This window comes from Hippopotamus amphibius, chromosome 16, assembly GCF_030028045.1.
Source record: "Hippopotamus amphibius kiboko isolate mHipAmp2 chromosome 16, mHipAmp2.hap2, whole genome shotgun sequence".
NCBI lineage: Eukaryota > Metazoa > Chordata > Mammalia > Artiodactyla > Hippopotamidae > Hippopotamus > Hippopotamus amphibius.
The window spans coordinates 64,488,129-64,513,142 of record NC_080201.1 but is presented as its reverse complement, the minus strand read 5'-3'; the positions used below and the strand labels follow the sequence as shown (position 1 = coordinate 64,513,142).

The 25,014-nt window shown below is 43.1% G+C and overlaps 1 protein-coding gene across 1 annotated transcript; it reads right to left on the bottom strand.

The window, feature by feature from the left end:
* On the bottom strand, nt 1-24,354 carry LOC130839281 (NACHT, LRR and PYD domains-containing protein 9-like). Its single transcript, XM_057713383.1, is given in 12 exon segments — nt 1-133; nt 1,757-1,927; nt 2,335-2,505; nt 4,912-5,082; nt 9,522-9,566; nt 9,568-9,690; nt 11,954-12,121; nt 17,461-17,622; nt 20,175-20,526; nt 20,529-20,994; nt 20,996-21,735; nt 24,075-24,354. Coding segments are annotated over 12 exon segments (2,982 nt in total).
* Between the last annotated feature and the right edge of the window lie 660 nt (nt 24,355-25,014).

The following is a 25,014-nucleotide window of genomic DNA, read 5'->3' as shown; positions in this document are numbered from 1 at the left end:
TCAAACAAGCACACCCCTGATCCTGCTCTCGTAATCAGTCCAGAGATCCTGAGACACGGTCAGGTGGGGGTGCGCCTCCTCCACCTCTGTCAGCAGCCTCTGAACGTCCTCATCATATGAATATTTATTCAGGCTGGGAAAATACAAAAAAAAAAAGATTCCTGACCCACGATTGTTGGCCTCTCTACACCCCAATGGCTACTTCCTCTCCACTCTTTCCTAGAAATGGCTGCAAGAGTTGTGTTGACCGTGCAAAGAAGGCACGAATCTCTCCCAGAGACTAGGAAAGGGAGCAAGAAGGATGTGGACCATTTTGTCCGTCCTGAGGTCATCAAGGTCCTAGCACATGGAAGGCACTCAAATATTCATTCCATGGATGTCAACTACACACACTCTACATGCAAACATAATGTTCCAAACAATATTAACTGCTACTCTTCAGGAAATGTACTTCTGGGTCAAGACTCCACTCAGTCCTTTACAGAACCCCTCTCAGCTCTGAGCTGGAGTTGCATCCTTGTGGGCAAAGGAAGTAGGAAATGATTCCTGCCTGGCGGTGATTTTGCCTCTCAGGAGACAATGCCAGGAGCCTTTAAAACAATTTCAGGGAATAGATATGATAGGCATTCTTTGCAAAAATTAATCAAAAATTTTTTGAGATATAATTGACATACAACATTGTGTAAGGTTAAGGGGTGAAATGCGTTGGTTTGATACATTTATATATTGCAAAACGATTACCACCAGCACGTTCGCTAACACCTCTGTCATATCGCACTGTCTCTTTTGATGGTAAGAATAATTAAAATCTTGTCTCTCAGGTCAACTTGATGATGGGTGATGCCTTAGAGGGCCAGGACAGGGAGAGCAGGAGGGAGTCATGGGAAGGAGGGGATATGAGGATATGTGTATAAATACAGCTGATTCACTTTGGTGTACCTCAAAAGCTGGTACAAGAGTGTAAAGCAAATATGTCCCAATAAAGAGCTTTAAAAAAAGATGCATAATAAGTACAGATTAAAAAGAAATCTTGTCTCTCAGGGACCTCCCTGGTGGTGCAGTGGTTAAGAATCCACCTGCCAATTCAGGGGACACAGGTTCGATCCCTGCTCCGGGAAGATCCCACATGCCGCGGAGCTACTATAGGCCATGCACCACAACTACTGAGCCCATGTGCCACAACTACTGAAGCCCGAGCACCTAGAGCCTGTGCTCCTCAATAAGAGAAGCCACCGCACTGAGAAGCCTATGTATCCCAACAAAGAGTAGCCCCCACTCGCCGCAACGAGAGAAAGCTCGTGCGCAGCAACAAAGACCCAATGCAGCCAAAAAATAAAAATATTAATAAAAATCAATAAATCTTAAAAAAAATCTTGTCTCTTAGCAATTTTGAAGGGTTTTTTTTTGTTTGTTTGTTTTGTTTTTTTGCCACATGGCTTGCAGGGTCTGAGGTTCCCAACAAGGGACTGAACCCAGGCCACAGCAGTGAAAGCTTGGAGTCCTAACAACTAGACCACCAGGGAAGTCCCTGAAGTTTCCATTTTCGATCATCATGACTGGAGCGAGGTACCCAAGGGAATGGAGTGTGTGGGCAGAGACCAAAGATGCTATCCAACCTCCTGCGATGCACAGGACAGCCCTACACAGCAAATAACCCTCCAGCCCAAATGTCACCTGTGCTGAGGCCGGGAAAACCTGTGGCAGTCTACCCTCCCTCTGAGGTCACTCACCACCGAGGGAAACAGCGTCCACTCACCCAAGCACCTGCAGGCCACATTCCAGACTGCTCAAGGCTTCACACAGCACCACCACCCCATCACGGTCCAAGCTAATCCATTCCAGGTTCACGCACTTCAGTGACTTACAGACAGTAAGAGCCAAGGCCAGGTCCTCACAACAGGCAGATGTGAGCTCACACATCTCCAGCCTACACAGGGAACACCCCCTTGAAATGCGGATTCCATGCCTCTGAGAGAAGACTTTACAATCTAGACAAGTGCGTCTCAACGGGGGCACACGTGGCAGTGTCTGGAGGCATCTGACATGCGTGAGGAGTGCTACTAGCATCTCATGGGTGGAGAGATGCCAGAGATACAGTTAAACATCCTAAGATGTACAGGACAGCCCGCTTCCCCACCACAGCCAAGAACCACCCAGTCCCAGAGGTCAGCCGTGCCAAGCTTGAGCAAACCCTGGTTTCGCGGCTGGCGTTTCATTTATCAGACTGTAGCAGACACACCTGTTCTCAAACGTGCTTCCCCTTTATCCCTTTAATCCCCTAGCCCTTCCCCTTTTTGAAATAGGCAAGCTTTCCCATCATCAGTGGACACCCACCCAAGATTCTCTAATTTACACTTAGGATGCTTTAAAGCTTCACATAACTGTCTGACACCAGTGTCGTATATCTTGTTGTTCTTTAGTTTCAGGGCTGTTTGTGTCTCACTGTGAATAAGAACAGTAGCAATGTCCACACAGCAAACAGACGTGAAGTAACAGCTCATCAACCTGGAGAGAAAAAATACAGAAAATACACATAGACACACAAATATATACACTCACGAGGTCCAACCTGGAATGACTCCGCTTATGTTCACTTATTCCTGTAAAGGGGGAGCGATGCAACTGCTCCCGAGATGACGGTGGTGGAGACAAGATAATGTCTCTGTTTCTCCACTTCCTTCACTCTGCCCCACACCCTGGGCTCCCCGCAGTTCTCCTGCCCTGCCTGCTCTCTCCCCCCAGGGCCTCTGCTCTTGCTGGTTCTAACGCTCTTGGTCCAAGCATCAGCAGGGCTACCCCCTTACTTCCTCCAAGTCTCTGCACAAGCGTCCCCTCGGTGAGGACGTCACTGAATATTTCATATTCTAACTCCTATGTATCCCCTGCCTCTAAGCGCACGATACAGAGCTACCACATGACCCAGCAATCCCACTCCTGGGCATATGTTGGGAGCAAACCATAATTCAAAAAGATACATGTCAGGACTGGCTGTAACGGGACTTTTCATCTGGTGTCTAAAACAGTGCCTGGTACCTAGTAGGTGCTAAATTAAAATTTTTTTAAAAGAAAAAAAAAAAGACACATGCACCCCTATGTTCATTGCAGCACTGTTTACAATGGCCAGGACGTGGAAGCAACCTAAATGTCCATCAACAGAGGAATGGATTAAAAAAAAAAAAAGATGTTGTACATATATAGCATGGAATATTAGCCACAAAAAGGAATGAAACAATGCCATTTGCAGCAACATGGATGCACTTGGAGATTGTCATACTGAGTGAAGTAAGTCAGACAGCAGAAGACAAACATCATACGATATTTCTCACATGTGGAATCTAAAAAAAAATGGGTACAAATGAACTTATCTACAAAACACATAGTGAAGAATCATAGTGAAGAAAACAAACTTATGGTTACCGGGGGTGAGGTGGGGGAAAGGATAAATTGGGAAATTGGGATTGACATACACACACGACTATATATAAAATAGATAAGTAATAAGGACCTGCTGTACAGCACAGGGAACTCTACTCACTACTCTCGTGGCCTATATGGGAAAAGAATCTAAAAAAGAGTGGATATGTGTGTGTGTGTAATGGATTCACTTTGCTGTACACCTGAAACTAACACAACACTGTAAATCAACTGTACTTCAATAAAGATTTTTTTAAAATGCTTGTCATCCATTACATATGTACACCTGTGCATATACATAACACACACACATATATACACACACGCATGTACACATAAGCCTGATGTATGTATGTGCATGTATGTGTGCGTGTGGACACAGGTAGAGGCATATATACATCTGTACGTGTCTGCTAGGCACATATATATAATATGTATAGAGTGTGTCCATGTGCATCCATGTTCTCAAGAGGGAATGATGTTTGCTCCCCACCGCCAGGGGACACTGGGCAGTGCCTGGAGGTATTTTTTGGTTTGCCGCACAGAGAGAGGGTGCTACCACCATCTAGTGGGTAGAAACCAGGGATGCTGTTAAGTACCCTACCATGCATCGGACCACCACTCTCCACAAGAAAAAACAATCTAGGCCAAAACGTCGATAGCTGACATATATACACTACTGTATATAAAATAGATAACTAACAAGGACCCTCTGTACAGCACAGGGAACTCTGCTCGATGCTCTGCGATGACCTATACAGGAACAGAATATTTAAAAAGTGGATATATGTATACGTGCAACTGATTCACGTTGCCGTACCCTGAAACTAGCACATTGTAAGTCAACTCTACTCCAGGAAAAATTAATTTAAAAAGTCAACAGTGCTGATTGAGAAGCCAAGATAGATGCACATGTACACGCATGCTTGCAGCTCTACATCACAGGTGTGTGCACACACCTGTGTACACGTGCATCTATGCGTGTGTGACACTCCATGGAAACAGGGATGACGGAGTGCTTCACTTGCCGATTGACCTTATCTGCCCAGTAAAAGCACTGACCGGCCCTCACACTACGTCCGTCACTCCCTGTGCGCTTCTCTGGGGCAGCCTCTGACAACAGCACTTTACATGCGTTCTTCCCACTGGTCCCTCTGTCTTTTGAGGTGGGAGATATAGTTATTCTCATGTCACACGTGGGCAGAGTGAGGCACCCTCATGAGTTCACGCAGCTGGTCTAAGGCACTCACAACTCCATGTCCAGTCTCTCCAAGGACAGAGACCCAGCCCCAGAGTAGCAGACCTACCAAGTCCTGACAAGCACTACCGTCAAGACACACACCTGTCGGTGAGCCCCAGAAGTAGCAGGTGGGGTAAACACGTAGCCTCTTTTTTTTTCTCCCAGCAAACTCCATGCTTTCCCCCTCATTTCCTTCCCAGGATGCCAACAGCCAAAAAGGAAACCTTGGCATTGAAGCAAATCACAGGCAGAGCTACCACATCTTCTGTAGGTTGCAGTTTGGGTGCTTCAGTGATTCACACAGAGTTATCACTCCATCATCTTCCAGGAAATTTAACCCCAGATCAAGAAAAGACAGGAATTCATTGCACAGAAGGACTTGGGAGAGGTAGTCGCAGGCTACAGAGGTGAGGCAGCAGTACTCCAAACTGCAAAGACCACACACTTCATCCGTCAACTTACTTAAGCCCTATAGGGTAATATTTTCATGAAACTCCATGTAAAAATTCTCCTGGTCTCTGTGGTCACTTGGAAAAATAAGAGGATTAAAATGTGTAGCAGGTGTTAAAATACAGAAGGATGTGGACTACAGGGTCCTAAACTGGGGAACGGAATCTCGGATCCCAGTTCCAAGTCAGATCACCAACAGCTGGATGACCTTGGACCAAAGCATCCCTTCTCTGTGGTACAGTGTGCTTATTATTCATAATAGCTGGACAATATCCGATTTCCTATTTTTCTTTTAAAACGTTATTTTTAAGAATCTGGATCAAGATGGCGGAGTAGGAGGACATGTGCTCACTCCCTCTTGCAAGAGCACTGGAATTACAACTAACTGCTGAACAAACATCAACAGAAAGACGCTGGAACTCACCAAAAAATAGCCACCCCACATCCAGAGACAAAGGAGAGGCCACAATGAGATGGTAGGAGGGGCGCAATTGCGTTAAAATCAAATCCCATAAATGCTGGGTTGGTGAATCACAAGCTGGAGAACAGTTATACTGCAGAAGTCCTGAGGGTTCTGCGCCCCACGTCAGGCTTCCTAACCTGGCGGTCCAGCAACGGGAGGAGGAATCCCCAGAGAATCAGACTTTGAAAGCCAGTGGGATTTGATTGCAGGACCTCCACAGGACTGCGGGAAATGGAGACTCCACTCTTGGAGGGCACACAAAAAAGTGTGCTCACCAGGACCCAGAGGGAAGGAGCAGTGACCCCCACAGGAGACTGAACCAGACCTACCTGCTGGTGTTGGAGGGTTGCCTGCAGAGGTGGGGGGCAGCTGTGGCTCACCGAGGAGACAGGGGCACTGGCAGCAGGGGTTCTGAGAAGTGCTCATTGGCGTGAGCCCTTCCAGAGTCCACCATTAGCTCCACCAAAGAGCCTGTAAGCTCCAGTGTTGGGTCACCTCAGGCCAAACGACCACCAGGGTGGGAACACAGCCCCACCCATTGGCAGACAAGCAGATTAAAGTGTCACTGAGCTCCACCCACCCAGCCCAACCCACCATCAGTTCCTCCCATCAGGAAGCACCCACGAGCCTCCTAGACAGCTTCCTCCACAAGAGGGCAGACAGCAGTATCAAGCAGTATCAGCACTATTTCATCTTATGGAACTGAAAACCACAGCCACAGAAAGACAGAGAAAATGAAAAGGCAAAAGACTTTGTACCAGATGAAGGGACAAGATAAAACACCAGAAAAACAATGAAATGAAGTGGAAATAGGCACTCTTCCAGAAAAAGAATTCAGAATAATGATGGTGAAGATGATCCAGGACTCTGAAAAAAGATTGGATGCAAAGATCAAAAAGTTGCAAGAAAAGTTTACCAAAGACCTAGAAGAATTAAAGAGCAAACAAACAGAGATATGCAACACAATAACTGAAATGAAAAATACACTAGAAGGAACCAATAGCAGATTAACTGAGGCAGAAGGGCAAATAAGTGACCTGGAAGACAGAATGGTGATAATCACTGATGCAGAAAAGAATAAAGAAAAAAGAATGAAAAGAACTGAAGACAGCCTAAGAGACCTCTGGGACAATGTTAAATGCACCAACATTCACATTATAGGGGTCCCAGAAGGAGAGGAGAGAGAGAACAGACCTGAGAAAATACTGGAAGAGTTTATAGTTGAAAACTTCCCTAACATGGGAAAGGAAATAGCCGCCAAAGTCCAGGAAGCACAGAGAGTCCCAGGCAAGATAAACCCAAGGAGAAACACACCAAGACATATAGTAGTCACACTGACAAAAATTAAAGACAAAGAAAAGCTATTAAAAGCAACAAGGGGAAAATGACAAATAACATACAAGGGAACTCCCATAAGGGTAACAGCTGATTTCTCAGCAGAAACTCTGCAAGCCAGAAGGGAGTGGCACGATATATTTAAAGTGATGGCAGAGAAGAACCTACAACCAAGAATACTCTACCCAGCAAGGATCTCATTCAGATTCGACGGAGAAATCAAAAGCTTTACAGACAAGCAACAGCTAAGAGAATTCAGCACCACCAAACCAGCCTTACAACAAATGCTAAAGGAACTTCTCTAAGCAGGAAACATAAGAGAAGAAGAATCTGTGGGGACTTCCTAGGTGGCACAGTGGTTAAGAATCCGCCTGCCAATGCAGGGGACACAGGTTCAATCCCTGCTCCAGGAAGATCCCACATGCTTCGGAGCAAATAAGCCCATGTACCACAACTATTGAGCCCATGTGCTGCAACTACTGAAACCCCCATGCCTAGAGCCAATGCTCTGCAACAAGAGAAGCCACCACAATGAGGAGCCCACCCACCACATAAAGAGTAGCCCCTACTTGCCACAACTAGAGAAAGCCCATGTGCTGCAATCAATACCCAACACAGCCAATAAATTAATTATTTAATTAATTAAAAAAAAGAAACTGTGGTTATCAGTTCTTGTCTACCCACTATTGGGAATTTAGAAAATAAAAGGAAGTATACGATACAAGTTGCAACCAGGTAAACCAAGACTGAATAGGACCCCTGTATGTAAATAGTTGGTTTAGCTGACATTTCACGCAGAATTCCGTGCTTTTAGCTATCACACACAAGCCAGACACCTGGAATTCCACAAAAGATGCTCACGTGGCAAATAACAGGCAGAAGGGACCAGAAACCCACCTTGGGTGGGGCAGGCATTGCCCAGTTCACATCACACCCCCAGCCCCCACCCACCCACCCCGTTACCTGCCTGGCCCCTTTGGGGCATCTCAGAATGTCACCTCCAGCAGGAAGAATGCACAAGTCTTTTATTAGCAAACTGGGTTTTCCCTTTCAGTGTTTGAATTTTTGAAGTCAGACAATAGGCAACTAACATACTCTTCTCAATGAAATAAGCTCTTTCCAACATTTAAAAAAAATTAACACTTTAATGGTTCCATAATATAGTCTCCAACGGTTCCACGACCCTACAATTATACATTCCCTGAATATCTCCACTTGTATTTTTATACCTTCTGCCATTTTAAGTCATACTGAATTAACATCTTGCATCAAAAATATTTAGAAGTTCTGAGGTTTATTATTAACAGACTTGTCATTTGTTTCTTGATTTATCAGCCATCTTACTTTGCAAAAAAACACTTCATACTTTCAACCATACTTTAAATTTGCCCATTTTGCAGAATTCTGGCCAAGTGGAATATATCTTTAAAATTTTCTCATTTGTTTAAGAGGGTATTAAACATTTAAATATTAAAATATTAACTATTAAAAATAGGTTGAACATTAGGAAAATGGGGTAAGGGCTAAAGGAGAATTTTTGTGCTATTTTTGCAAACTTTCTGCAAGTCTAAAACTAGTTCAAAACAAAAAGTTAAAAAATGGGTTGAACCTTTTTTTCTTTTAAAATTACTAGTGACTTTCTCACATCTTTAGTAGTCTCTCATTTTTAAGGAATACAAATTCAAATTTAAAAACAAAAAGGTTAAGTGATATATTTTAAAGAACTCCTAGATAAATACAGCCCATTTAAATTACCAGTTACTGAATACACTTTAATTCTGTTTATTGTATAATATCAAGCAGGATTTAATAGCCAAATCCTTTCATCTTCCACTATGTCATTTCCTTTGTACCTCTAAAGACTTTTTGGTCTAATCGTTAGAGTTCAGCGTTTTTCCCTTATTTTTTTTAATAGTTTGGTTTTGATGTTTAATGTTTCTGGACCTTATTTTAGGGTTTTCTTTTACAGTCTAAAAAATTATCTCAGTAATAATATTTTCGCTGCCTTCTATTGTAAATGCCACTTTGTGTGTATATGTAACACATAGGTCTACATACACAAACACATCTGTGCACGCACATACACAAACACGTTGTTTCGAGACTACTTATTTGCTTCCATAGACTTGGGTGTGCTTGTATTGTCCCCCACTTTAAGGCATTTTTTGAAAAATTTAATACTAAGTCTCTCCTGTGGCCTCACTGCTCAAATAGAGAACCCTTTCTACAGTCCCCAACAAGGAAGCAGTTCGCTTTATAAATCAGCAACAAGAAAGAGGTGGAGATACTGGGGGTGTCCTAGCCATAAACTAGAACATATGCAGCCCCGCACCTGCAAGCAATCAAATGAATTCCTTTTTCTTAATTATTTATACTCTCCGCCTCCCCAGCCACCCGTACACCTACAGAGACATCATCCTTCTTCATGGTGACCAAGATGTATCCAGCTCCAAGTTAGATGCCAGGCATCTAAGGGCTAGTCTTGCCTCGCTTGAATTCAACCTCATGGCTCCCCTACGGGGCAAGCATCTGTATCTGCTCCACTATGCTGGACCACTGAAGGGTCCTGTGCACCCTCCGCTGTCTCCCCCAGGGCTCCCCTCCCCCACACCAACTCACAGCAGGGCCTCCAGGGCACAGTCTGGGTTCTTCAGGGCGTCACAGCACCCTCACTCCTTCGTCCTTCAGGGGGTTTTCTACCAAGGAGAGAAGCTTCAGCTTCTTGTTGTGGGTGAGAACAGAGGCAATGTCTTCGCAGGCTTCATCCGTGACGTCACAGCTTCCCAACCTACGCAAGAGACACGTGTGGTGGGACGTGAGCCCTGACGCTTTGGATGACGTAGGCACAACTGGCCCTGGACCATGTCCTGGCTTCTAATCCCTCACCTGCCAATTCGGACTTTTTGAAAGTACGAATGTAATTACATGACTCTCCTCGGGAATCCTTCATTGCTTTCCACTGGAATTAGGAAAACGTCTGAGCCAGGGCTTCTCAACAGGGGGTGAATTTTGACCCTGAGGGGACGTTTGTCAGAGTCCAGAGACATTGCTGGTTCTCACAGCCGGAGAGAGGGGTGCCACGGGCACCGAGTAGGTGGAAGCCAGGGACACTTCTCCACATCCTGCCATGTTGTAGACACCACTCCCCAGCAAAGAATGATCTGGACCTTCAGATATCAGGAAGTCTGATTATCTGATTATGCATCATCCGTAGCTGTAAGGCTGAGAAACCCTGGTCTGAGACTTAATGCAGCTTAAAAGAACATCTCAGGCTAAAGCAGGTTTCTCAGCCTCAGCACTATTGACACTTTGGCCTAGATCATCCTTTGGTGTGGGGGCTTCCTGTGTGCTGTCAGATGTTGAACAGCATCCCTGACCTCTTCCAACCAGATGCCTGAAGCATCCTCCCCGTGCAATCATGACCATCAAAAATGTCTCCACAATTAACAAACACTAGTGACCTAATCATTTAGACTAACCTCCTCCTTAAAGTGCTTTTTCCATGAGCTCACCCCTCTTTTGTTTCAGAAGAGTGAGTTCAACTTTCTTTCCTATTGCAATAGTCTTAACTCCTTCCTAGTGCAATGATCTTCAATAAAGTCTTCTAAAAAAACATCTCCAGGGCTTCCCTGATGGCTCAGTGGTTAAGAATCCACCTGCCAATGCGGGCGACATGGGTTCCAGCCCCGGCCCGGGAAGATCCCGCATGCCGCGGAGCAACTAAGCCCGTGCGCCACAACTACTGAGCCTGCACTCTACACCCCGTGTGCCACAACTACTGAAGCCTGCGCGCCTAGAGCCTGTGCTCTGCAACAAGAGAAGCCACAGCAATTTCGAAGCCCGTGCACTGCAATGAAGAGTAGCTCCCACTCTCCACAACTACAGAAAGTCTGCGCACAGCAACAAAGATGCAATGCAGCCACTAAATAAAAACATAAAATTAATGAATTAATTTAAAAAATAAAAAAATTTTTTAAATTAAAAAATGTGTCCAGACACAGACACCTCCTAACAGAGAATGAAACTATCCTCTGTTGAGAATTACTGTTCTGGAGAGAGCCTGATTTTGAGGACCTCCCACTCCCAATACCAAACAGAAGTCAAGGGCACAGTTGGTCTGCCCCAAAGAAGCAAAGATCTGACCTATAAACTGTCTACAACTGACTCCTGGTTTCCTAGATCTGTTACCCAAGACTTAAGCTACCATGTAATATGTAAAACTGTATGCAAATAGCATAACGTGAAATGGGGCAAATACTAAGGAATTTTGTAAGCTTCCCCTAAGTAGAGAGAGCTAGAGTGAAGAAAAGAATTGTTATGATACGGAAACAGCTCAAACAGTAATATATCAATATTATATCAATAGCAAGCCTCTACGCTCAAACAACTCTTACGCATGGACCCTTCCTCTCTGTCTTGATGATGCTTGACAGGTGAAATCAACCAAGCAGATGTGACCCATCTATCATATTACTGGTGGAGGGAAGAGTATATTCTCTTGGTGAGCTCAACAAGTTGTTTCTGTTTATTGCTACTTCTATTACTTCCCTTTGTCCTTCCTGCTGAAAAACAGCCTGTGTAAGAAATCACCCAATGATATGCTAAGGGTATCCCAGATAATTTTCAAGAGGAAGAAATGATTTGGGGCAAATCACTTTCCCTCCAACCTCAGTGTTATCATCTGCCAGATTCCAAGATCACACTTGTGGTCATCCATAAGCTTTCTCATTTTAAGCTTCTATGACCATCTTCAAGAAGAAGAAACTGGAGTTCTGGTTTTGGTATGGCTGGCTGAGAGCAGAGCTAAGGAGAATCAGATGGTGTCCATGAGAAGTAATTCAAGTACCGAAGAAGGGAAAGATGGGACAGACCTTCTGAAAGGAAACCTTGCCCTTTAGAATTCATCCATCCTCATCTTACTAGGAGGTCTACTGATACTGAGATGGAAGTGGTGAAACATGTAAGAGACAAAGACAGGAAAGAAACGGGCATGTTCAAACTGCAGCATTCACACTGGGAAAAAATACATCGTGGACCACGCTGAGACTTACATCAGTGCTTCTACGTTACACACTGGCTGTTTTAGCGTCTCACAGAGATGCTTGACATCCGTACAGGAGAGGCCAGTGCTGCGGAGGTTCAGGTGTTTCAAATGAGGGTTATGACGAATGACCTTAAAGAAGTCTAGGCTGTTTGCAAGGTTCGAAGCACAGTTATACCTGCAGAAGATGAGGAAATCACAGCAACTCATGCAATCAAGTCCAAGCACAAAGCAAAATACCTCATACACAATTCTTCCTACTTTCCATGCTTAGGCTCCCAATATTGTTTTAAGATACCTGCTTACTGCTGCCTACAAATTCTCTCTGGGATGTTTAGGCACCAGATGGTTAGATGTCCCTGCTTCTGCATACCACCACAGATGTGATAAGGAAAGTAAATCAAACGTAGCCCGTATTATATTCTAAGCACCATGAGGAGAGAGATACCGTGTTTGTGCCTCCTTGCAGCCTAGGTTTGGCTCAGTGCCTCCCATATAATGGAGATGCACATATTTGAATTACTGTGCCAAGCAAGACTGTCTTCCCAAGGGAAAGGACCCATTTCTGTTTAAAATTGTCTCCTTCTAAAAGACAATTCTCAGGTTCTTTTAAACTCAAATTTTATTTCCGTATGAAGTTTCAATAGTAGATCATATGTTCAATATAAGTCCAACCCAAGTTTTTACTTTCTATTTTTAGCTAGTAGTAATTCTGTTTATTTTTTTAATTTTTGTCGGAGTATAGGTGCTTTACAATATTGTGTTAGTTTATACTGTACGGCAAAGTGAATCAGCTATAAGTATACATATATCCCCCTCTTTTTGGGATTTCCTTCCCATCTAGGTCACCACAAAGCACTGAGTAGAGTTCCCTGTGCTGTACAGCAGGTTCTCATGGGTTATCTATTTTACGTATAGTATCAACAGTGAATATATGTCAATTCCAGTCTCCCAATTCATCTTACCTCCCTCCCCCCCTTGGCAACCATAAGTTTGTTCTCTACATCTGTGTCTCTATTTCTGCTTTGCAAATAAGTTCCTCTATACCATTTTTCTAGATTGCACATATAAATGATATTATACAATATTTGTCTCTGTCTGACTTACTTCACCCTGTATGACAGTCTCTAGGTCCATCCACGTCCTACAAATGGCATTATTTCATTCCTTTTATGGCTGAGTAACATTCCATTTTACATAGCTCACATCTTCTTTATCTGTTCCTCTGTTGATGGACATCTTACAGGAGACCCGAACGAACTTTTTGACCAACCCAATACTTCCCTACTGTAGCAGAAATAAGCAATTCATTTTCCTAAACTTAAACACAACCCTTCCCCCAAATTACCTGTTATTAATCATTTGTCAGTTCTAAGACTGAAAGGGCCCCAGTGAGAGCCCGTAAAATTAGGTTAAACAAAATTCCCACAGGGACCCATTATATTGAAATTTGTAAACTATTAGGGATAGAGAAGAATTCGAAATACTACCAAAACTGAGGATTTTTTTTTTTTAAAAGGATGATCTATAACGGGGGAATGAAAATGATCAGTCCCTACACCTGCAAGTGAAATAATGCAGAGAAAGACACTATATGATCTCACTTCTACGGGGGATCTTAAGAGAAACAACTAACTCACAAACATCTGGTGGCTGCCAGAGACTGTGGGTTGGGAGCATGAAGTGGTAGAAAGTGGTCAAAAGTTATAAACTCCCAGTTATAAGATAACTGGGGTCTAATGTACAGTCCTGGGGATCTCCGAATGACTTCTGTTAGCAACATTGTTGGCAGCACTGTATTATATATTTGAAAGTTGCTAAGAGAGTAGATCTTAAAAGTTCTCATCCCAAGGAAAAAACAATGTAACTACATATGTAAGGCAGTCCATGTTAACTAAACTTCTTGTAGTGATTACTGCAATATATACATGTATCGAATCATCAGGTTGCACCCCTAAAACAAATACAATGTTCTATGTCAATTACACCTCGATGAAAACTGGGGGAAAAAATCTACATCTACAAAGCTGGATTTAAGAAATAAGCCAACAGAGTGAAGTAAGTCAGAAAGAAAACCAAATATCATATATTAACACACATATGTGGAATCTAGAAAAATGGTACAGATGAACCTATTTGCAAAGCACAGATAAAGACACAGATGTAGAAAACAAACTATGGGCACCAAGAGGGGAAAGGGAGGTGGGGTGGGATGAGTTGGGAGATTGGGATTGACATATATACACTACTGTGTGTAAAATAGATACTGTATATCCCTGCTGTACAGGACAGGGAACTCTACTCAATGCTCTGTGGTGACCTAGATGGGAAGGAAATCCAAAAAAGAGGGGATATATGTATACATATAGCTGACTCTTTGCTGTACAGCAGAAACTAACACAACATTGTAAAGCAACTATACCCCAATTAAAAGAAAAAAGACAAAAGAAACAAACTAATAGAAATCAAAGAAACAAGGGGAAAGTTTTAATATTCAGTGTGTTTTCTCATCATTAATGGGTACAGTTGAAAGGGAGATGTTTTTAGACTCATATTTACTCAAACTTATGACTCAAATTTGCTCCTGGTAAAGCTTGTTGGAAAAATTCCTAGCATAGTGACATGGGATGAACAATGAACTCAGCTGGAAAGAATGAGTCACAGAAGCAAGAATAAGCTAAGAAATTAGCAAAAGTTATCTCTAAAATAGGCACACACTTTTCAGTAATGACCTGATACCACGTGGTATCTACATGGGAGGAAGATGGTACAAGGGAGCAGAAGAAAGGAAAGGCATTCCAAAGGTGCTCCAGGTGAAAGACAGGGCTACTTACTGACTCGGGATCTTATCCCTTCAAAGAGCAATCCTTATTCTATGCATCAACCCCAAACTACCTGTTCAGTCTCTTCACTGGACAAATACTTACGTTCCATCTAGACGCCAGGGTGCGGCGGGTATATAGCCGTGAATAGACAGTCCAGGATCCAGAACGCAGAGCTTAACTTCTGCTTGGAGGAGATTACAACAAAAGAGGGGCAAGCTCTTAACTAACACTGAAACTGAACACTGGATGAGGTTATATAGTGGCTGGAGTGGTGGGGGGGAAGTGCTTACTTTGGGGGAGCGGTGGTGACAGAAGGCATTTGGAAGATCTTGCCAGGTGACGGTCTGAGGAAAGACTGATCAGAAATGAGAGCAGCTGGAACAAATGTTGAGTCAGGAATGAGCTCCATCAAGGGGCTGAAAGAAAGTTGAGGTCCTTGGCATACAGGTGGCCACGAGGCACACGAATAGCTCCTCAACATCACTGATTATTAGAGAAATACAAATCAAAACTATAATGAAGTATCACCTCACACCAGTCAGAATGGCTACCATCAAAAAAAAAATCTAGAAACAAGACATGCTGGAGAGGGTGTGGAGAAAAGGGAACCCTCCTGCACTGTTGGTGAGAATGTAAATTGGTGCAGCCACTATGGAGAACAGTGTGGAAGTTCCTTAAAAAACTAAACATAGAGCTACCATATGATCCAGCAATCCCACTCCTGGGCATATACCCTGAGAAAACCATAATTCGAAAGGATGCATGCACCCCGATGTTCATTGTAGCACTATTTACACTAGCTAGGACGTGGAAGCAACCTAAGGGTCCATTGACAGAGGAATGGATAAAGAAGATGTGGTGCAGTATACAATGGAATATTACTCAGCCATAAAAAGAATGAAACTGCCACTTGCAGCAACATGGATGGACCTAGAGATGATCGTACTAAGTGAATTGAGTCAGATGGAGAAAGACAAATACCATACGACATCACTTTTATGTGGAATCTTAAAAAAAATGATGCAAATGAACTTATTTACAAAACAGAAACAGACTCACAGACTTCAAAAACAAACTTATGGTTGCCAAAGGGGAAAGACTGGGGGGAGGGATAAATTAGGAGTTGGGGATTAACACACACACACTACTACATATAAAATATAACAGATAATCAACAAGGACCTGCCGTACAGCACAGGGAACTCGACTCAATACTCTGTAATAACCTATATGGGAAAAGAATCTGAAAAAGAATGAATATATGCATATGTATAAGTGGATGACTTTGCTGTACACCTGAAACTAACACATTGTGAATCAACTATACTCCAATTTAAAGTAAAAGTTAAATTTAAAAAATTACACAGAAAAAAAGTTATTTCTGTACGTAAATGCAGTCTCTCCAGAGAAACACCTCCTTTCCCTGATTTCCTACCTTTAATAAAAAGCATTCTTTCTACCAGAAAAAGATAAAAGTATCAGAGAAGAACTGTGAGCTTCCCTATGCTTCTGGTACATGTTTTGTAAAAAGTTAATTACAAGATTGTTATGAGGATTAAAAGACAAAGGAGAAAATGCATGTAAAGCGACCAACGTCTGTGCCGAGGAAGTATCCTATACATTGCTACCTACTCTCTGTGCTATTCTTATTCTTCTTCTCTTTCATGAACTTAAGGCTCTTCTCCCACCTGTCCTCAGCACCCTCCTCCTCCGTTACCTGGGAAACATCTATTCTCAATCCATCGGCATCCAAGCAAACATCACCAACTACCAGGACTGTTCCCACTTGGGCTCTCCAAGCCAGTTTTATTGTACATGTCACTAAGGTCAAAACATTTGTTACAGGGTTTCCCCTGTGGTGCAGTGGTTAAGAATCCATCTGCCAATGCAGGGGACACAGGTTCAAGCTCTGGTGCAGGAAGATCCCACATGCCACGGAGCAACTAAGCCCATGCGCCACAACTACTGAGCCTGTGCGCCACAACTACTGAGCCCGTGCACCACAACTACTGAGCCCACAAGCCTAGGGCCCGTGTTCCACAAGAGAAGCTGCCACAATAAGAAGCCTGCACACCACAACGAAGAGTAGCCCTGTCTTGCTCAACTAGAGAAAGCCTGCATGCAACAGCGAAGACCCAATGCAGCCAACAACAATAAATAATAATTAATCACTTTTTTAAAAATTTTAATAAAACATTTGTTACAGAGAAACCGAAATGGGGGCCACAGTTCAAACACATCTCTAGACCAAAACACATGGAGTTGTGTAATCCAAAATTAAAACTGATTTCCCCGAAACGTCAATTCTGCTTCTTAAACAAAACTTGAGATTTCTCAAAGTCAGCGTGAACTTGCACTCGCCAGCTAATGGGCTGCGCGCAGGTGAGCTGATGCCATGGGAAGGAAGGTACGGTCCTAGGGAACACTCACAGCAGAAAAGAAAATATCTTTTCTCATTCGGGCTTTGTAACCTGAGCTGTAGCTGCTGGGAATCGAGCTTCTTGACCATGTGCAGTTTTAAAGTCTCCCCATTTGTCCACAGTTTGTGTCTCACGCAGTAAAACACTTGAATCAAAGCATTCAGAACTTTCTTTCGACACATTGGATTAAAGCTTCGGTTCTCAAAAGAAGCCAGGGTAGAAAGAATGACACCCTCCTACTGACTCAAAGAACAGGTAAAGATCTGACTTACATGCACTTCTGGAGTTTACAGACAGGCTGAGGCAGCGTCCTGCAGAGAATCGCCAGGGAGGCCTCGTCCAATGGACAGCTGTCCAAATCTAACATCTGGAAGTTCTCACTGGCCATATACGCTGAGCAGAGATCCCGCCAGAGGGAGAGCTTCTCCATGGTACTACGGGAAGACAAACACGGTGATTCTCCAGTGGCCAATTCAACTAGTTCTTTAAAAAACTAAAAATAGAGCCACCATGTGATGCAGCAGTCCCACTCCCGGGCACGTATCCAGAGGAAACCATGGTTCAAAAAGATCCATGCACCCCAATGTTCACTGCAGCACTGTTTACAACAGCCAGGACAGGGAAGCAACCTAAATGTCCATCAACAGAGGAACGGATAAAGAAGATGTGGTGCACATACAGACAATGGAATATTCCTCAGCCATTAAAAAGAATGAAATCATGCCATTTGCAGCAACATGGGTGGACCTGTGCTTCACCTTACTGAGTGACGTCAAAGAAAGATAAATATCATATAATATCACTTATATGCAGAATCTTTAAAAAATGATACAATGAACTTATTTACAAAACAGAAACAGACTCACAGACTTAGAAAACAAACTTATGGTCACCAAGGGGAAAGGTGGGGAGAAGGGAAAAATTTGGAGTTTGGGATTGACATATACACACTACTGTATATAAAATAATCAATAAGGACCTACTGTACAGCACCGACAACTCTGCTCAATATTCTGTAATAATATTATGAATACAAATAATATTCTGTAATAACCTAAATGGGAAAAGAATTTGAAAAAGAAATAGATACATGTATACGTATAACTGAATCACTTTGCTGTACAACTGAAACTAACACAACATTGTTAATTCTACTCCAATACAAAATTTAAAAGAATTTTTTTTAAAAGAATGCATGTAAACACAGACATCTTCAACACAGGAGAACACCTTCCCCAGAGGCCCTCAAAGCTGACAGTCTGACCTGCACAGGGACAGGAGCAGCCAGGAGCACTGAGTCCACATGTGTGGCGGTCAAGGAAGTGGACCCCGAGACCCAGGCAACCAGGATCAAGCCCCGCCTGAGACACTTGTGAGTTATGCGACCCTGGGCAAGCTGTTCACCCTTATTCTGCCTCCTCTTCCTCCTCTTTGGGGGAACACTCAGTTTTATATGAACAAAGGTTGATATTTGGTGACCCATCAGCAAACAAGGAACTGTATCCAAAAACGCGACTAGTACAGGTAGGTGTAAGATAAACAAGTCACGGAGATGTAAAGACCACAGCTGACAATACCAAATTGTGTATCTGAAAGTTGCTAAGAGAGTAGATCTCTTTTTCTTGTTGTTCTGCATGATTTTTTTCCATTTGTCAAAGTATGGTTGACTTACGATATTGATGTCAGGTTTACAACACAGTGCTTTGATATTTTTAGAGGTTGCACACTACACTAAGTTAAAATACTGACTTATTCCCTGTGCTGTAGATTACATCCCTGTGACATTTATTTCATGGCTGCTAATTCGTACCTCTTTGTCCCCTTCACCTATTTTGCCCCTCCCCCTCCCCTTATCCCCTCTTCCCCGTGGGAACTGTTTGTTCTCTGTACCTCTACTGTTTCTGTTTTATGTTTGTTCATTTGTTTTCTTTTAGATTCCACATGTAAGTGAAAACATACCGTGTTTGTCCTTCTCTGTCTGACTTATTTCACTAAGTGTAATACCCTCCCAGCTCCATTCATGTTGTCATAAATGGCAAGATTTCATTATTTTTACAGCTGAATAATATTCCATCTATCTACCTATCTATATCTATATCACATCTTCTTTATCCATTCATGTTGATGGTCACTTAGCTTCCTTCCATACCTTAATAAGGTTGCTATGAACATTAGGGTGGATGTAAAAGTCCTCATTGTGGGAAAAGAATTCTGTAACTATGTATGGTGACAGATGTTAACGAGACTTACTGTGGTGATCATTCCACTGAATGTACAAATATTGAACATTATGTTGTACACCTGAAACTAATATAATGTTGTATGTCATTTCTAGTGGGTTTTCTTTTGTGGGGTGGGGCACACCATGTGGCCTGTGGAATCTTAGTTCCCCAACCAAGAATCAAACCCACGCCCCCTGCAGTGGAAGCTCAGAGTCTTAACTACTGGACCACCAGGGAGGTCCTTCAATTATACTTTAATTTTTTTAAAAAAAAAAGCATGACTGTGAAAGGGGATATGTATTTGAGCACTAAAGTGTGAGCTGGTAGCCTGAGCCTGATGAAAGAATACAAGTTAAAATCAGCAAAGAGAGAAAAAGACACATGAGCAAAATCCAGAGGAAACGCGGCACAAGCTTTCAAGAATCCTTTCCCAGTGGAATCACCAGGATATGTGAAAATGATATGGGGAGGCAAAAAGAAGCATAGTCCTGGCAATAACAGAAACTGCTCACCTTTCAACTTAACATTGGCCCTATGAAGACGTTTACCCCTGTTGGAAAAACTTAAGAACAACAGTTCATGGTCACACAGCTAGCCAACGGCAGTGCAAGAACTCAAATCAGCATCTTTCTGACTGCAAAAGCCATGTTTTTAAGTACAAATACAAAAGTACAATGATTTATGAAATATCCATTGGGGAGTGGAGCAAGTTATAAATATGGTGTGTCTGTAGGTAGGAGGGAGGGAGTTAATAGACAGCTCACTTTGAGACAGATCCAGATTCATCTGAAAAGACATTTTGTAAACACAGGTGAAATCTCTGCAAACTTTGGCAATGTTTCAGACAGAATGCAGATACTATCAATTCTTCAATGGTACCAATATAAATCTCAATTTCTTTGAAGAAATTCATCATTTGGGCTACAAATTCTTGTTGCTGGGTCTCAAACAACTGAACAATTCCTGGAAACTCACCACGACCTTATCGGAGTCGCCATTGACTCAAAGTTTCAAGGCTTTGGGTTATTTCCTGTTTTATCTCTTTGGACAGTAGAAAACCAAAGGATGTCTCCAGCACGTAGGTTGTTTTTTCAGTTGAGAATGCAAACAGGAACCCCTCATCCAGCACAAGTGGGAGTGGGCTTCGCTCATGGCTGTTGTGACGAGCTGGGTCACACTTCCGATGACTGGGTGAGGATGGCCCTTGGGTCATTTGAACACGTAGAAGAGGGTGGCACAAAATTCCTGGATGCACGTTTGGGGGAAGGTGAGGCAGCTACCGCTCCTTTGAAGAAGTCCCATGTCCACCCACAGCAAGGCGTCAGATTCAGACACCCCATTCCTCCTGAGATCCCCAGGGCAAAACAGAAACGTGTGAGTCCACATTCCCTCTGCAGCCAAGGTACAGAGGCTTCTTAGACGGGCTTTGTTCTGTTTGGGTGGACAATTCCCACTTGCTGCTTTGAAAACGTTTGCCAAGGAGGACACATACAAAGAAGTGACGCTTTCGAAGGCAATCTTCAGGTCTTCTCCCTTCTCCAGCTGCCACTTCAAGCAAGTGCAAACCAACCAGCAAAAAAAAGGGACTTCGGCACAAGACAAACAGCCGTCTCTTCTCTCTCACAAAAGTGAAGGCTCTCGAGGATTTATTCTCCTCCTGGAAGTAGTGGGAGAAATACAGCTTCCTTTGGCGTTCAGAGAACCCCAGGAGAAATGTGCATTTTGTCTGACACAACAAGGAATAATTTTTTTTCATACCCATCTTTCCCAGGGCGATCAGCAGAGAGGATTCTGGGAGCATCTTTTTGTGCAGCAAACTGCTCAGGACAACCTGCACTGGCCGCCGCTGCTCCCAGTCACCGCACAGGTCAGCGTCAAGCGCCAAGGTATGTTTCAGTTCCTCCAAGCCATCCAGGATGAACAGGACTCTCTCCGGCTGGGAAAAAATGTCTTGGATAGGTTCTGAAGACTCGGGCCAGTCCCTGGAGAGGAGCTCCACTAGGCTCGTGTCTGTGACACGGTTCATTTCACTGCCTTTGAGGAAGAAGACGAACGAGAACCTGTCCCTCCATAGGTTTCCCTCTGCCCATTCCAGCACCACTTTTCTCAAAAGGGTTGTTTTTCCAACTCCTTCAGGACCCTGCAAGATCACAGTGGGTGAGGGCTTTCCAGGCGTCTCCACAGGAAGGTAGACAGCACTCAGCTGTTCACATTCATTCTTTGTGATTTCTTTGTAGAAATCCTCGGGAACTTGAAGACAGGTCTCCTTTTCCCATATGACTCGGAATTTTTTCTTCATGTGGTTTCTATACGGGTTTAGCTTATCTGAGTTAACAGGGACAGATACAAGACGGTTAAAATATACACTCCATCTTTGGTACTCAGAACGACCCCTACAGAGGTACTCAAACACAGCTGCAAAGACAGATGTATGCCCACAGGGGACCAGGCTCATGAACTTGGTTTTGCTAGGACCATCATCTATCTGAATTGATGTCCGTGGAAACACCTGATCAAAATCGGAAGCCCATCTCAGAGCTACAGGCTACACAAAGTGTGAATACTTGGGGATTACATTTCAAACTAGAAGCAGGGTGGTATCTCCCCAGTCAAGAATTCATAAGCACTACTGTTTATCTGCTGAGGGCCAGCCAGGAATCGGGGCTGAGAAATTTGCGACTGGTACTGCATCTTCCTCAACAGTCCATTAAGATTCATCCTATGCCCACTTTACAGAAAAGTGTTGAGAGTTTACACTCGTTGGCTAATTTAGCTAATTAACAGATATTAGCATCAGGTATTTGTCCCACAGTTGTCTGACTTGAAATCATAAGGTCCAGGCTAGTCCATTAAGACCATGCTGATTGCAAGTTCATTTCAGAAAGGCACCATTCAACCATCACTCTTTCAACCTGCCCTGATTATGTACCTTCCATGTTCAAGGCTACACATTAGGGGAGGTAAACAAATCTACAAACACAGGCAAGGACCACACCCCACATTGAAGAAATAGGAACTATAGAAGGTGAGGCATTTCTGCACATCTTCCGAGCAAAGGGCATTGCTAGTTTTGTTTAAAGATGTGTGACTAGGAAAAGAGCCTTGGACATTAGAGAGCCTTTCTCTCTCTGGGGCAGAGGAAGCTTTGTTTATAAAAATGGGTGACTTCAGAGGCGGTGGGGGGGACATATTAGGAGTTTGGGATTGACATATACACACTGCTATGTTAAAATAGATAACCAACAAGGACCTACTCTACAGCACAGGAAACTATACTCAATATTTTTTAATAACCTATAAGGGAAAAGAATATGAAAAGGAAAAAAAAAATATATCATCACTGAATTGCTTTATTATACACCTGAAATAACACATTATAAATCAACTATACTTCAATTTAAAAAAGCAGATACAGAGAATGGACTGGAGAACTCGAGGTATGGGAGGGGGCGGGGGGTGAAGGGGAAACTGAGAAGAAGCGAGAGAGTAGCACAGACATATATATACTACCAACTGTAAAATAGTCAGTGGGAAGTTGTTGTATAACAAAGGGAGTCCAACTCGAGGATGGAAGATGCCTTAGAGGACTGGGGCAGGGAGGGTGGGGGGGACTCGAGGGGGGGGCGTCAAGGAAGGGAGGGAATAAAAAAAAAATCATAATAAAGCCATGAAAACAGAGAATCTTGAGAGCAGAAAAATAAACTATAGAGAAATGCCAGAAGAGTTTCTATGTTCATGAACTCCAATTTATGGTGAAACACTCAAAAATAAATAAATATATATAAAGAGAAAAAATTTTAATGGGTGATTTGTCTGATAGTTTGTCACTTTGTTTGCCAGGATTTACAAGTCGACTGATCTTATTTTCTGAGGGAGAAAAACAATGGTGTATCCTCCCAGAGGAGAATGTAAAGCCCGTCAATGAGTCAAAAATAACTGGTTTGGAGTCAGATCTGTCCCTTCTGGAGAAGTCATCTAACATGAGGGGACACCGTTTGGTCTGCACTTTTCTCATTTGTAAACCTCGGCGTCGTGTTAAGAATGAAAGGACATTACACATAAAAAGTGCTTCTTATAGTACCGTATGTTCTCTATAATTATCAATATTTCCTAATCTCAGGATTCTGCCTAGTCTCTTGTGCAGGTCTGGTCAAAAGGACTTGACCTACATGGGAAAAGAATCTAAAAAAGAGAGGATATATGTAAATGTATAACTGATTCACTTTGCTATACGGCAGAAACTAACACAACATTATAAATCAACTATACTCCAATAAAAAAATTTAATTTTAAAGAAAAAAGGATGGGCAGTGATCATAATGGAATTGCATTTCAGCAGTCCTGGTTGCACAGACAGTAAGTCCCAGGTCATCTCCTGCAAGAGCATTGACTCAGCTTGGAACAGAAAAATGGGGAGAACACATTTAGACAAATGGTCTGTCTCAGGACATTACTCATCCACAGTCCATCACTGGCCCGTGAATGACCAGAGCTGGCTTACAATCTTCTATTATTTGTAAGGCTCCTATTGACAGATACACATTCTCAACTGATGGGGACACGGCCGCTAATGCAACAACGATGTGACCTTCCTTATTAGAAGCTCCAAGCAAACCAACCTTCCCCCACAGGTCCCTGCCCTGCATCCCTTCCACAACACTTACGTCTGATCTTGTCCCGAGCCTTCATCCAGAGATCTCTCTGATTGATCTGTAGAAACAGACTCAGGGTCACATCCCAGACCAGTTTTCCTGGGTAATGCTTGCTCAACAGCTTTGAGAGATTTTCTCGTGAAGCCTTCTTTAGCTCAGTCCATGGGATTGGCTTGAGTTCGAATTTCAGAGGTTCTTGTTTGAGGAGCTCCTTACATTTCCAGAACTCTTCCTTTTTGAGCTCCTCCAGGTACCACAACAAGCCAAAGTCAGAAAAAAAAGATTCAGCCATCTCGTCGCAGGACTGTGGAGCTTGGACTTCCCAAGTGGGGGTAGAGGAATGGAAATCCTCAAAAACAAGGAATAAGCGATACCTAGGGAAGAATGATGCCATTATGGAGTTAAATCTCAGCAGTTTAAAGGGGCTTAAAATGACAGATAGCATGCATTTCTTGTTTAAAACCTACGTTCTTGGGACTTCCCTGGTGGCGCAGTGGTTAAGAATCCGTTTGCCAATGCAGGGGACAAAGTTTTGATCCATGGTTGGACAAGTTCCCACATGCCTCAGAGCAGCTAAGCCCATGTGCCACAACTGCTGAGCCTGCATGCCACAACTACGGAAGCCCACGCACCTAGAGCCCGTGCTCAGCAACAAGAGAAGCTACCACACTGAGAAGCCCGTGCACCGCAACAAAAAGAAGCCCTTGCTCACCACAACTAGAGAAAGCCCGCATGCAGCAACAGAGACCCAGTGCAGGCATAAAAAATGAATAAAAAATAAATAAAACCTATCTTCAAAAAATTTTAGTTGGAGTGAAGAAAGTCATATATACACTAATTTGATGTCTCTGCCACGGAATGTTCTAATTCACTAAGGTATCAGGACATGAAATTAACACACAGAAATTATTAGTCTTCGTATAGACAACCAGTACCCACTGAGAGGAATTTA